At 42.5% G+C, this 12,526-nt stretch overlaps 2 protein-coding genes across 2 annotated transcripts; one reads left to right on the forward strand and one right to left on the reverse strand.

The window, feature by feature from the left end:
* The first annotated feature begins 198 nt into the window (after nt 1-198).
* On the forward strand, nt 199-2,784 carry dctn5 (dynactin 5). The gene is made up of 6 exons (XM_082532024.1): nt 199-375; nt 555-623; nt 707-825; nt 1,013-1,124; nt 1,549-1,651; nt 1,760-2,784. Exons 1-6 carry the CDS (start codon nt 328-330, stop codon nt 1,855-1,857), a joined length of 549 nt encoding a protein of 182 aa, XP_082388150.1. The 5' UTR covers nt 199-327; the 3' UTR covers nt 1,858-2,784.
* A 939-nt stretch (nt 2,785-3,723) lies between these two features.
* On the reverse strand, nt 3,724-11,538 carry LOC309705895 (HUWE1-associated protein modifying stress responses-like). Its single transcript, XM_082531965.1, is given in 6 exon segments — nt 3,724-7,045; nt 7,048-7,280; nt 8,487-8,697; nt 9,420-9,487; nt 9,893-9,973; nt 11,001-11,538. Coding segments are annotated over 6 exon segments (873 nt in total). The 5' UTR covers nt 11,197-11,538; the 3' UTR covers nt 3,724-6,961.
* Nucleotides 11,539-12,526: the final 988 nt, after the last annotated feature.

The following is a 12,526-nucleotide window of genomic DNA, read 5'->3' on the forward strand; positions in this document are numbered from 1 at the left end:
AAAAGCTTTACTTATTATTATTATTATTATTATTATTATTATTATTATTATTATTATTATTATTATTAATAATAATAATAATAATTTCTTTTTCTTTTTTCTTTTTTCTTTTTTATTTTTTTAGCTTTACACGCGCACATTTATTATGTCTGTTTTTTGTTCGATATCTGATATTTTAAATAAAGTTATTTGATGGCGTCACGTCCGGGCTTGCGCAGAAGACAAGAAGAAGGAGAAGGAGCTTCCCATAGAGAAAATCCGTATCGATGCTTTAGATCGTATCGCAGAATAATAAACGCCGTTTGATAGTTCAGCGGGTTTCCAGCCATGGAGTTGTCTGAAATACTGTACAACAAAGCGGAGTACATTGAGACGGTACTGTGTGGAATTTTAATCACCGCTGCTTAAGCTAACGTAGCCTGCTATCTGTCCAAGCAGAAAGTGAACGGGGCGTTGGGCGGATAGCAGAGACGGTTGTTTGTACTCATTTATGTGGACAGACACAGACACGATCGTTCACACGATTATAAACAGTGGTTGTTGTTTTATTTCAGGCTTCTGGCAACAAAGTGAGCAGACAGTCGGTACTATGTGGGAGTCAAAACATAGTCTTGAACGGCAAAGTAAGGAAAACACACACCTGGAAACGACACTGTGAATAGAAAGTGTCCAGCTGTGCTAAAGCTTTGGATGTTCTCTCTTGCAGACTATTGTTATGAATGACTGCATCATCAGGGGGGACCTGGCTAACGTCAGGGTGGGCAGACACTGCGTGGTGAAAAGCCGGAGTGTTATTCGACCACCTTTCAAAAAGTTCAGCAAAGGGTAAAGTATCTTTGACACACGTTCAGGCCAGCCATGTGCTTTTGTGTTCTAGATAAAGATGCTTTGAGATTGTTTTTAGTTATTGTCACTCAAAATATATTTAAAGTCACTGTACAAATGAATAAAGGAGAGAATATGCTAAGTAGAAAAGCATATTGTCTCATCACTGCCCTGTCCCCCTCTGCAGGGTGGCTTTCTTCCCACTGCACATTGGAGACCACGTCTTCATTGAGGAAGACTGCGTGGTCAATGCAGCACAGATTGGTTCCTACGTCCACATTGGGAAGAACTGTGTCATAGTGAGTGAAATAAAATCTCACACACGCACACAGCTAGCTCCTCGGCAGTGAAAGGACATTGCTGTGAAGGGGTGGGGCGGGGGGTATAGACAGAAAGCATGTCTTTATTGCCTGTGGTGAACCAGTCACATGGCAGTCATGCAACCTTCTGCTGGCAGTCGAGGGCTGAATTAATAAACAAAAAAACACAAGCTGGCATTTTTTTTCCAAACTGTTGATTTGGATCACAGAAATGGGGACTTCACTTAATCACAAATTAGTCATTATGTGTATATATATGTATGTGTGTGTGTGTGTGTGTGTGTGTGTGTGTGTGTGTGTGTGTGTATATATACACACATATACATATATGTATATATATGAAAGTGCATGACTTTGTGATGTTTGATGATGTTTCAGTTTCTTTTTCCCATTATGTGTGCAGGGTCGCCGTTGTGTGCTAAAGGATTGCTGCAAGATCTTAGACAACACCGTGCTTCCTCCTGAGACAGTGGTGCCACCTTTCACCGTTTTCTCTGGATGCCCAGGTGAGCAAAACGCACACAACTAATCAATAGACCAGCATCTTTCTACTTTTCTGTCTTCGTTCTCCTCAATGTCTGGTCTTTACCTGCGTTTGTCTCGCTCTCTCTCAGGTCTGTTTTCAGGAGAGCTCCCAGAGTGTACACAGGACCTCATGATTGATGTAACCAAGAGTTACTACCAGAAGTTCATGCCCCTCAGCCAGATATGAGTCGCACTCTTAAACTCTCAGCCAGGACCTCTTCCTTTGTTCAGCCAGCCGCACGTTGGGGGCTCTCATCAGACTCTTAAGAGCTCACCTTTTATCTGTCATCGACCCGAGGCCTTGAGTTTAATTTCCCAAGAAAAAAAACATCACGTGTTAAAGTCAGATTCAGTTGCACAAAGCTACCATGTGTTGGCATCTCCAAATTTCTGAGAAATAAAATGAAATCCCGTTAGATGTCATTCTGATGCTTTGCCCTGTCCACTGCATCACGGAGAAAAACTCGTGGACCCCCTGTGTGGCCTCTGATCGTTGCCGTCTTTACCCGATGGCTCTCTGAGAGCAGCTGCAGATGAGGATGAAGAGGTGGAGGAGCTACGAAGGATGCAAGAACATGGCTTTTAATATTGAACACCCACAGACCAAACCGTAGCAACACTAGTCCTTTGAGGATGTAGGCTGAATGTGCGTATCACTCATATCAGCAGAAGACACATTAATTTTACTATGGCTGTAATTTTCTTCATTGTTTGCTTTTTTTTGTCCCTTGCTGGACATTGTAAACTGTTCAAGTATTTAATATTGTTTTTATGTTTGGGGGATGGCCCTCATTGCTCCGCTTCTGCCGTTTTCTGTGAGACAAAGTCAGAAATAGTGAAGCATATGAATAAATGTAAATGACTGAAAACCCTACAAACGTCTCAAAGGTGTTAACTTTATCTGGGATCATTTACTTTGGATTATACGATGATAGTTTTTTACCACAGTAATGTTATTTATTTACTGATGTTCCTGAGAATGTGCAATCTGCTGATTTAGAATCTGCAAAGGTTTCCTGCTGATCATCTATTAACAGGGGTGTCAAACTTAAGGCCTGGGTGCCAGGATTGGCCCAGCAAACACTCTAATCTGGCCCACTTGACTGCTTTGGAAATGCAAAGGAGAGCATACATTTTACACTGTATTTTTTTTTTTTATCAGTTTTACAGCTTTCTTTCATATTACAACAACATAATTAAGTAATAAATGGTTACATTACAGACAAGTTCCTCTTTTTCAGTTTATAATATAAAAACTTTTTTTTTTTAGTTTTACATTTAAAAAAGGCCTTTTTTGTCATGTATGAAAACTGAGACACACTGTTGAATATTGCCTTATTTTTCTTATATTAAGATATCTCACAAATTAAATGTGAAGTTTTTAGGTTTTCACTAGTTTAGCTCACTCAGGATCAAAGTTGTCTCTATATGACGTAATCATTTATTTGATGTCACTGATCTAGTAGAAATGTTTGTTCTACCGCTGTCCTCTGGCTGCCCGTAGTGGTTTGCATCCAGTGGCTTTTTAGGTGTGAAGTTTCAGGGACGCCTCTGGTCATTATTGCTTTATTAAAACAAGAAAGCAGGAAGAGAATCAGGAAATGACCCAGCGTGGACTTTAACCCCGGTAGCTGCATATTTCTCACAACATGCAAGTCATCTGCTCAACCTGGTGAGCTAAATGACAAGTTAGTCAAATGTCAGCAGCTTTGTTAACAGAAACATTTCTAAGTCTCCAAACTGTTAATACTGTTAACCTGCTCCTCATTTATGCTTGAGAAGAAAAAAACAGTTTCGATACTTTGCTTATTTACTGACGAAGTTAAAGAACTGCAAACTGACAGGGAAATGTAGACGTGAAGATCATCTGAAGCAGAAGAGCTGTGCTGCTGTGAAACGTGACTAAAACAGAACACACTGTTTAGAACAGGAAATGGCACCAAGAGGCCTTACTGCCTGTTTTTAACGGTTATATTTTGTCTTTATTCCCATTTTACAGCATCTTCTTTCTGAAAACGCTGTCCTTATTTTTAAAATGAAACAGCCGATCCGATTGCGATTCAATGGTTTTATTTCCTTTACAATGTGAACCACATATATCATACCAACAATTAAATGTTCAGTATATAGATTAGCCATTTATTACCTTTTTAAACAAATAAGAAACAGCTGATGATAGTGTTGGCTCCAGAGACTTTGTGGCATGAGTCACCCTGATGAAACAATGCGGATGAAGGCTGCGACTGGCTCAGGGAAGAAACAGAAAACAGGGTGACCCCAAGCTGATCTGAGGAGGGGGAGCGGGGGTCAACTCCGCAGGTTTAACAGTGGGACTGCAAAGACGGCACAATCCTGCTCTTATCAAACTCTTCAATCAAACCTTTGGGAAGAAGACATCCTTTGATAGGCTCAATCTTTAAGTGCTTTTCCTGTCAACACACACACTTCCCTGTAACTGACATGACGTGGAACAGAAACAGCAGGCGGGTGAAGCTACTAGTTTGTAGCCGAACACCTCGTTTCGTTTCAGAAACAATACTGCCGAAGTGTTAGACACAGAACAGCGAGCCAAAGCGTCTAAGAGAAGAAAACTAGAACATTTTGAAATGCATTCCTTTGCTTTAATGAAGAGCGTGTGGGCAAGCAGACCAGTCAGTCCTCAGGAGCTACACCACCTAAAACAAAATAAATTTAAATACTTTTTTTTGTTTGCCAAAGTTGAAACTCAGAGGTTTAACTGCACACGACCTGAAATGTGACTTTACGGCACATTTGTCTGTTTAAGAATCAAGGTTGGGTCCTATGTTAAGATTATTCACTGAATCAGTGATGGCTGAAGCAGCTCAGCTTACCAGACACTTAAACCCCACCTCCCCTCCGCCCTCTGCAGGCAAAGCTGAGGTGTTCAATACCAAGCTTACATTTTGAGTCTCAGCGGTTTCACAGATCCAGGACTTTGACAGATCGCCAAACATCACCCGGGTTCTTTTTCCTACTGAAAAGCCTGAAATCATAGGAACATAAAAGGCAACCTAGAGCACAAAAAAGAAAACGCAAAATGAAATCGGTGACCAGAATTTAAGTTAAAAAAAAACAAAATAAAAAACCAAACTGGCATGCTTTATACAACTAAATAAAGGCCACTTCACAGGCCATAAAATGTGAAAGGGAGAGAACTGGAGTCAACATGAGGAACAAACGGAGAAAGCAGGAAACATTAACACCACACTGGTCACTTCCTGTGCGTAATACAGGTAGAACAGCGCGCTGTAATACTGAGACAACTCAAGATTTCTTTAATCATTTACACCCACAAACATGCTCAGGTTTAGCTCTGATAACATCACGTTAACATCCTAAAACAAACCGATTCCTATTGCTTTGTTTTACCCCGTTTATTGACTCATGTGCCATTAATGTCTCCTGCTCTGCTCCCTCACTGAATGTTGGAAGTAAACAACCATTGTAGGAATGAAACTCAACCCCATGTTACTTCGTTCTGTACCAAGTTTAAAAAAACAAAACAAAAAAACGAACCCATCCACATTTTATTAATGCACACACCCCTTTCACAAAATACAGACAGCATCCATCTTCCCATCCGACACGCTGGCCCAGTTACCTCGTGTGCGCCGGGTGGCATGTTTGGTGGTTGTTTTTGAGCGTGCCACCACTTCTAAAGCCTAAAAAATTAAGTTCGGCTTTTTCTTCCAATATCTTACACCATATGTCAAACAGTCTCTGCGACGTGTTCAAATAATTTTGAAGAAGTGACAAAAATCAAGTGAGTGCGAGAGCTCCTGTTTTATTTCTAAGCATCCCCACACTTAAACCTCTATTCCACAAAAGCGGCGCCGAGCCAGTTTTTCCTGGGAAACTGCCCACGTTTTTAATCAAGTTAGAGGGCTAAATGTTATCGAGCATCTTGAAAAGCACGGTGGACACTGAATCTGACGACTGCCATCAGCATGAGTGGTTCTAATTTTGATGAGCGGTGCTGTGGCGCCTGGCTGAAATGCATGATTACATCAGCGCCGCTATTTGTAGAAAAGAGGTGAATGTAGTGTGTGGACAACTCATAAGTGTGCACGTTTAGGGCCGGACAAAGGTACAGCTGGAATAAAAATGGAAGAGCCGATTTATTTGCATGAGTCAGAAGTGAAAACTAAGTGCAAAAAAATCCTTATTGCAACTCATCAGAATCATCCCACGACGACGGGAAAACAGCAGCTGCTTTCATAATAAGACCAGAGCAGAGGGGGTAAGGGGCTGTTGGAGAAGCTGCATAAACAAAGAGAATACAATTCCTTTTCCATTATCCTCAACAGCAACAACAACAGGAAAAAAAGTGGAAAAAGAACGGAAAATTAACTTGGCTATAGCTGCTGCAAACAGTGGCAACAAACCTAGAATTTTAACACTGGTGGTTGAAAAACTACAAACAAAGAAAAGGTGACGGCCTGAAGTACAAATCGAGCCACCGTAGAAGCAGAGCACTTAGCAGAGAATAAAGTCTGAATGGATGTCCAAACACTGACAGCCTGCTGCTGTTGTAGTTAGACGCCGTCAACCTAGTAGCCAGACAAACTGAACTGCTTACAAAGTGGCAGATGAGGCAGCGTGATGCCACAAACACACACCCGTACTCCTACTAGGCGATTTAGCGCCACCACTGACAGGCTACGCCAACTAAGAGCTGCAATGATGAAGTAACAAAAAGGGGGGTGGGGTTAACGCAGGGGTGACTCGGGTCCAACGTTTGGCGAGCGACACAATCCACTGAGTGAAGCGATTTGATCATGGCCCTCACTTCCTTATTAAGGTGGCGGGTGAGGATGAGTGAGGTTAAGGGAGGGAAGGGCACAAATGTGTCAAAGATCAAAGTGGCTTTTACTTGTCGAGCAGCACGGAGCGTTATTGCCCCTCTCAAGAACTGTGTGGATCCCAGGATAAGTCGGGAACTTTCTTCGTTGTCTCCTTTCCAGGGCGGTGTTTGAGGAATGTGCGAAGTGGCTTCCTGGTCACGTGCACACACTCACGCCCACTCGTTAAGTGTTCTTGATTGTAGATCGATGATTTGTAGTATACGAGCTGGGAAAGGAGACAAGGACTAGAATTCGAGAGCTTTCAGTCCTCGTTTTCATCTTCAGCCGAAGCATCCGAGTGCGCGTGACTGTACATCTGCACATGTCCCACACGAGCCCATCCATCCCCCCGCCCCCTCTCCTAGCCTTGGCTTTGAAGGCTAACCCACCCACCATCCCCTCGCCTCGCATGTAGGCAGGGGCAGATCAAATCATCCTGTTGCGTTTGTGCGTTGGGGAGTCTGTGATGACATCACTACATTGGGTGGAGTTTCGTTTCCTGGTTCCTCCCCCCCTCCGGCAGAGGCGGCGCCAGTAGAGTCCAGATGCAGCGCCATCTCCTCTGAGATGAAAGTGTTTAGGTCGACGTCTTGGAGCCCGTTACGCCTGCTGCGGCACACCGGCCCAGAGCCGGAAGAAGCACCTCCGCTCGCACCACCTCCGTTGCTGCTACTCCCACTGACATGCGTAGGAGAACCCGGAGCACCGGAGCGGACGCTGATGCTCGCCATGGCACCACTCAGACCTGAAGAAGGAGACGAAAGAACAGGAAGTTTAGCAGCAGGTAGACGTCTACATCTCATTTACAGCCTCTGATAAGAAGAAAGCTTCCAGTAGGCCATTAAAAAAAATGATAATAATATATTTTTTTTAAAAATTCAACTTTGTTTATCTTTTAAATGGTTGATGGACAAACTCATTTTTCATAAAAGCCAAAAAAAAACCCAAAACCATCAGCATCTGTTCCCGTCAAAAGAAAGCTCTAACTATCAGCTCCTGATTACGCAGCTATTTCAGGAGAAAGTGACAGCACTGAGTAATATTGCCATTTTCTCATTTCCAATGCAACAAATGAAATAATTTCAGGCTGAATTCATCTATTTAAAAAGGAATGAAACACTCAGCACATTGTTCATGTTAAAAAAAACCCACCAATAGCGCATGATCCAATCTGACAGAGATATACAAAAAGAGAAGGCTTGCAGTTAATCACCATTTCCCTAATTTCAACCAAGTTAAAGTTAATCTATCAGGCCTGATGATCACAGCAAAATACAAACAGGTGACAAACTGTGATGAACTGAAATGTCAGACTTCCGTTTCTGTAATCTGACCCAGTCTGAACTCAGATGCACCCACAATGTGACGCTCGTCAAGTTCTGAGTATTTATTTGTGGTACAGCACAGCAAAAACTACCAGCATATTCAAATGGAACTTAATTATAGAAAGGTGAGTAATAGGAAACAATCTGTCTTTCGATTAGTCAAATAGTGTCTTGCAAACACAAATGACAGGAATTGACCTGGAAAAAAAAAAAAAAAGAAAAAGAAAAAAGGAAGAGAAAAAAAAATAAAGAGTGCTTTCACAAAAATACCCTTATCTCTGAGCCACATGTAGCAGAAGGACAAGCCTCCAATCTCTCACAGGCATAAACACAGAAGGCCTCTCATGAACACATGAGAGGCCTTAAACACAGCACTGTAATGCTCAGACATGACAGACCTGTTTAAAAGGTCTCCTATGAAAGTCCTCATCTCACAGTCACTGTGGAACATTAACCATTTATCTATCAAACTTAGGAACCAGGAGGTCACACACATACGTTTACGAGCATAAATAACACACACAAGTTATTTAACATTGTAGCTACCACTGAGGGGGTGTAAGTCAATTCTGATTCTTTGGTATGGAGTTGGCATTCGAGTCAGCCTTGCACTTAAATGTCCTCACCATGCAGTGCTATGGCCTCCCTGAAGGGCTGGAGGTCCGCTTCTACAGATGAGCCAGTCTCTGCTGGTGAGTTAGCGCGGCTGGGGGCCACCATGGCCAGCCGAGGGTTGGCCCTGCTACTTCTGTGCGGTGGTGCTTTGCCGCATAAAAAGCTGATCAGATCCTCCCTGCGGATGGTTCTCCGGCGCTTTTTCACCCAGGCCAACATGTCCTGTAATCCAATGCACATTATAAAAATCTGAGAATTTATGCTTCAAAAGGAAGCATATACTGAAACCCTACAGCACAACCTGACGCACATCTCCCAAGAAATTTAACTACACGGCAGGTTGAAGCAGGCGGCGACTGTTGAGATTGTTCAGTACGGTTACATTTCCAGCTACTTTTTCCATTGCGTTTTTGAACTTATCAGTAAGAATAACACTCATCTCAACATAAGGAATATTAATCACAGCATCAATATAAGGACTCACAAATGTCTGTAAATTCCTGGAGGGAGATAATCAATTCCCTCAGGTCTACTCCAACAGTTTCAACAAAGAAGTGGAAAAAATACAGGGACAAATGTTTACTCTTTGTTTAACAATGAAAAGGGACCCAGGAGGGTTAAAGTCCCAACATTTTAATTTCTCTCTATCATGTGTGCCACTGCAAAAACACTGGCAGTAAACCGCATGGTAATTAACACATAATGCACCAGTAAAAGCATAAATGTCAGCAAAGACGTTGGTCACTCAGAGTAGGGAAGGCTGCGTCACAGGCTCTACAGTCAGGCATCTGTTATCAACAAACACCGATCCAGTCTTTTTTTTTTTTTTTGTAATATCCTTCATTGACCCTGTCGTGCATAGCTAATTTTTGTTTCCTAAACGACAGTCTATGACAGGAAACTGTAAAGTCACAATTAGTCACAAGCAGAGGAACAAGACCCACCTTATTACGACGTTGGTGTCCTATCTGGATGCCCCGATCGAAGCTTCTCTGATGGGCCTCGACACTCTCTGTGAGAGTGAAAGACAACAACAGCTGTTCACGATTATATATAACAAAGCCAACCAAATATGGACCTCTATTTAACATTTCTCATGTTGTACGCTATTTATTACGTATTTAGAAGTGGAGATGCTCTACTAAGAGACAGGCTTTGTTTCACTAGTGAATATCTGACATTGTGCTGTGTGTTTTTGGTCCCTTAAACCATGTGACAAGCTGATTAACACGGAGTTGATCAGCGATAATAACCACTTCTGTTTACCTTTTCATGTGGGGGGACAGATCAAAAACTTTTCCCAAAACTAACAAAGTTACAGCCAGAGTCTACACCGCTGGCTTAACGCACAGACACAACAGGAAGTGTAGAACCTGGTAGTCAAGGAACAAGGATGGAGGAGGATGTGGTTGGTTACCTTTGTAAAGGTTGGTGACTGCTGTAGCAGCGTTCTGAAATGGCACCCACAATGACAGGCCCTGCTGATGGCATACTCTGTCTGAAGGTGAGAGAGGAATAATAAAAATGAAAAAAACACTTGTAATTTAAAGCAAATACCATGGTGCCATACTAGTGGTGGTCAAATGACAGCAAAGGGGTTGAAGTTGAGGATCATTTTCATTCGCCATTTTGTCTTGCATCTACAACTGCAAGGGGGACAGGGTTTGGCATAAAAATAACTGGCAGTCAGCGCTAGATGGCCAGCTTGGCAGCAGCTTGTTTAGCAGGAGAGTGCCGACACACGAACTTAACTGCCCTCTCAGCAGTTAAGTTGCAGAGCCCAGTCAAACACACACACTGGTAAAGACTTAAGCCAAACTCCTGTTTCTACGTGCCGGGGATTTATCCCGACCGATAAGAGCCAAGCTACAGCAGATTGTAGACAAACCAATATTATCCTCGCCATCTTGTGATTATAACGTTTCGCATCGGCTCAACTCGCCAGCTAGTCGGCTGTTTAAAAAACAAAACAAAGCCAGTGGACACGTATGTGCGGGCTCTTATTTCAACGCGTTTGGGGGGACAACGTCTGCAACCAATCGATACCGGTGTAGCAGATGTTAACACTGACAGCACACAGCAGACTGTCATCTGGGAATGTCGCGTAGCTACGATTGTTGTTGCCATCGCCATTTTGTAACTAGCCTGGCTAACCTGACGATAGCGGCTGTCAAACTTTAGTGTCAAAGTATTCGCGTTAACTCGAACTACCTCATCGCTTCGTCGATGTGGCCACTGCTATTTGGTGCTCGGCGTAACTACACAACGCCAGGTTATATCTCACAATTCTTTGTCACCAGCTAGCCCGGACTAGCTAGAAAAAAAATGTAGCATTGCAAAATTCACCTGTAAACGATAGTTTCCCCAGTACCCGGCTAGACGAGGAGTTTCCTAAAGAGCTAGCTACACTGCCGTTAATGTTAGTTTATAGGGCTCGGTGTACAGTCAGGCTGCTAACAAACAAGCCAAGGGGGGATGCAGGCACCGTTAGACGGACAAGCAAAAAGGAGAGCGCTGGGCTGGACCTTTGTATAACTGTGCCACGGCAGTGGCGGAGTTCTGGAAGAGATGCCACAGTTTATCCTGCTCGTTGTCGACGTCCTCCTCGCTCGGCTCCCTCTGCTCCGCTTCGGCCAAACACTGTCGCTCCCATTTTGAGAACCAGTGCTCGGGTCCGTGTTCCTGTATCTCCGAGTCGCCGTCTTCCTTCTTCTCCTCCATTTAATACGCCAAAAACTCGAGGGAAATTCGATTTTTAGCTTGAAAAGATGGCCGTTTCGACGCCGTCTAAAGAGTTATATGAGGGGAAATCATGAGTACTTTTATGTTTTTGTTATTTTTTTCTTCTTTTCTATTTCGTACTACGATACTGCGTCGCCACCTACTCCTGCCATCATAAACCTAGCTAACTATTTTTCCTAGTTGCCGACGTCGGGATATATGCACCACAGACTATCCTGTTATGCACTTCCTCCCGCCCCATTACTCTACATGTCAGCGACAAATGGCCACATGAACGCTGCAGGGTGGGCTCTGGGTCTGTGCACGCAGTTTAATTGGCTTTCAGACACGTCCCTCACACCGCTGACACAAAAGAAGCTCAGTGAAAATTCACTTTAAGTGCTCGCTGGCAAATGTATTAAGCTAGCAAGAGACACGGAGCTCAGAGAGCAAACACATTATATTATATTATATTATATTATATTATATTATATTATATTATATTATATTATATTATATTATATTATATTATATTTCATCATTTCTATAGCATTAGATATAGCGAATTATCACCTATTAATCTAGGCATAACTTACAGACTTATAATATATGAACTGCTGCATTGTAAGTATATTAAAAATATATACGTCAACAACAAAAAATAGACTTTTCTAAACCCATGAGCGTTCAAGTTCATTAGACGAAGCCGAGTGTAGGACTGACATATGTCCACTAGATGGCGCCATGTCATGAAACTCTTCTTCAGACCTGCTGCTCTGAGAAGAACCAGCTACATGAAAAAAAAAGAATGTACGATTAGTGGAACCCGTATTGTCCCACACAGTTATATATGCATTAAAAGTATTGTTGCTTTTTGACAATGTTCTTGACAATGTAATAGTTTGTAATATATGTTGGTTGAGTACATCAGGAGGACATGATTGACGACAGAAGACAAAGTTAAAGAGCCAAGGCTGAGGGGGTTTGGGATGCCTTGGATAGAAGATGTTGGAGGAAAAGAGAAAAAACCTCAGAGAAGATTTGTGGATGTTGTGAAGGATGATATGCAGAAGGTTGGTGCATATCATATCTGTCACAACGGAAGATGGGTGGAGGAGAATGATGGGGGTTACAGGTGAGATGGAGCCCCCTAAAGCAAGCAGCCAAAAGAAGAAGAAGAAAAAGATACTTGTTAATAGTAAAATCTGGAAATTAATCCAAAATGTGCATTTAAAATGCACAAAAAACAACCACAAAATGTGGTTGTTTTTAAAGTGCTTTATAAATAAAGTTGATGATGATGATTTACTTTATTAACGCGTTCCTGACC

The sequence above is a fragment of the Aulonocara stuartgranti genome (assembly GCF_965226115.1).
Source record: "Aulonocara stuartgranti genome assembly, chromosome: 4".
Lineage (NCBI taxonomy): Eukaryota > Metazoa > Chordata > Actinopteri > Cichliformes > Cichlidae > Aulonocara > Aulonocara stuartgranti.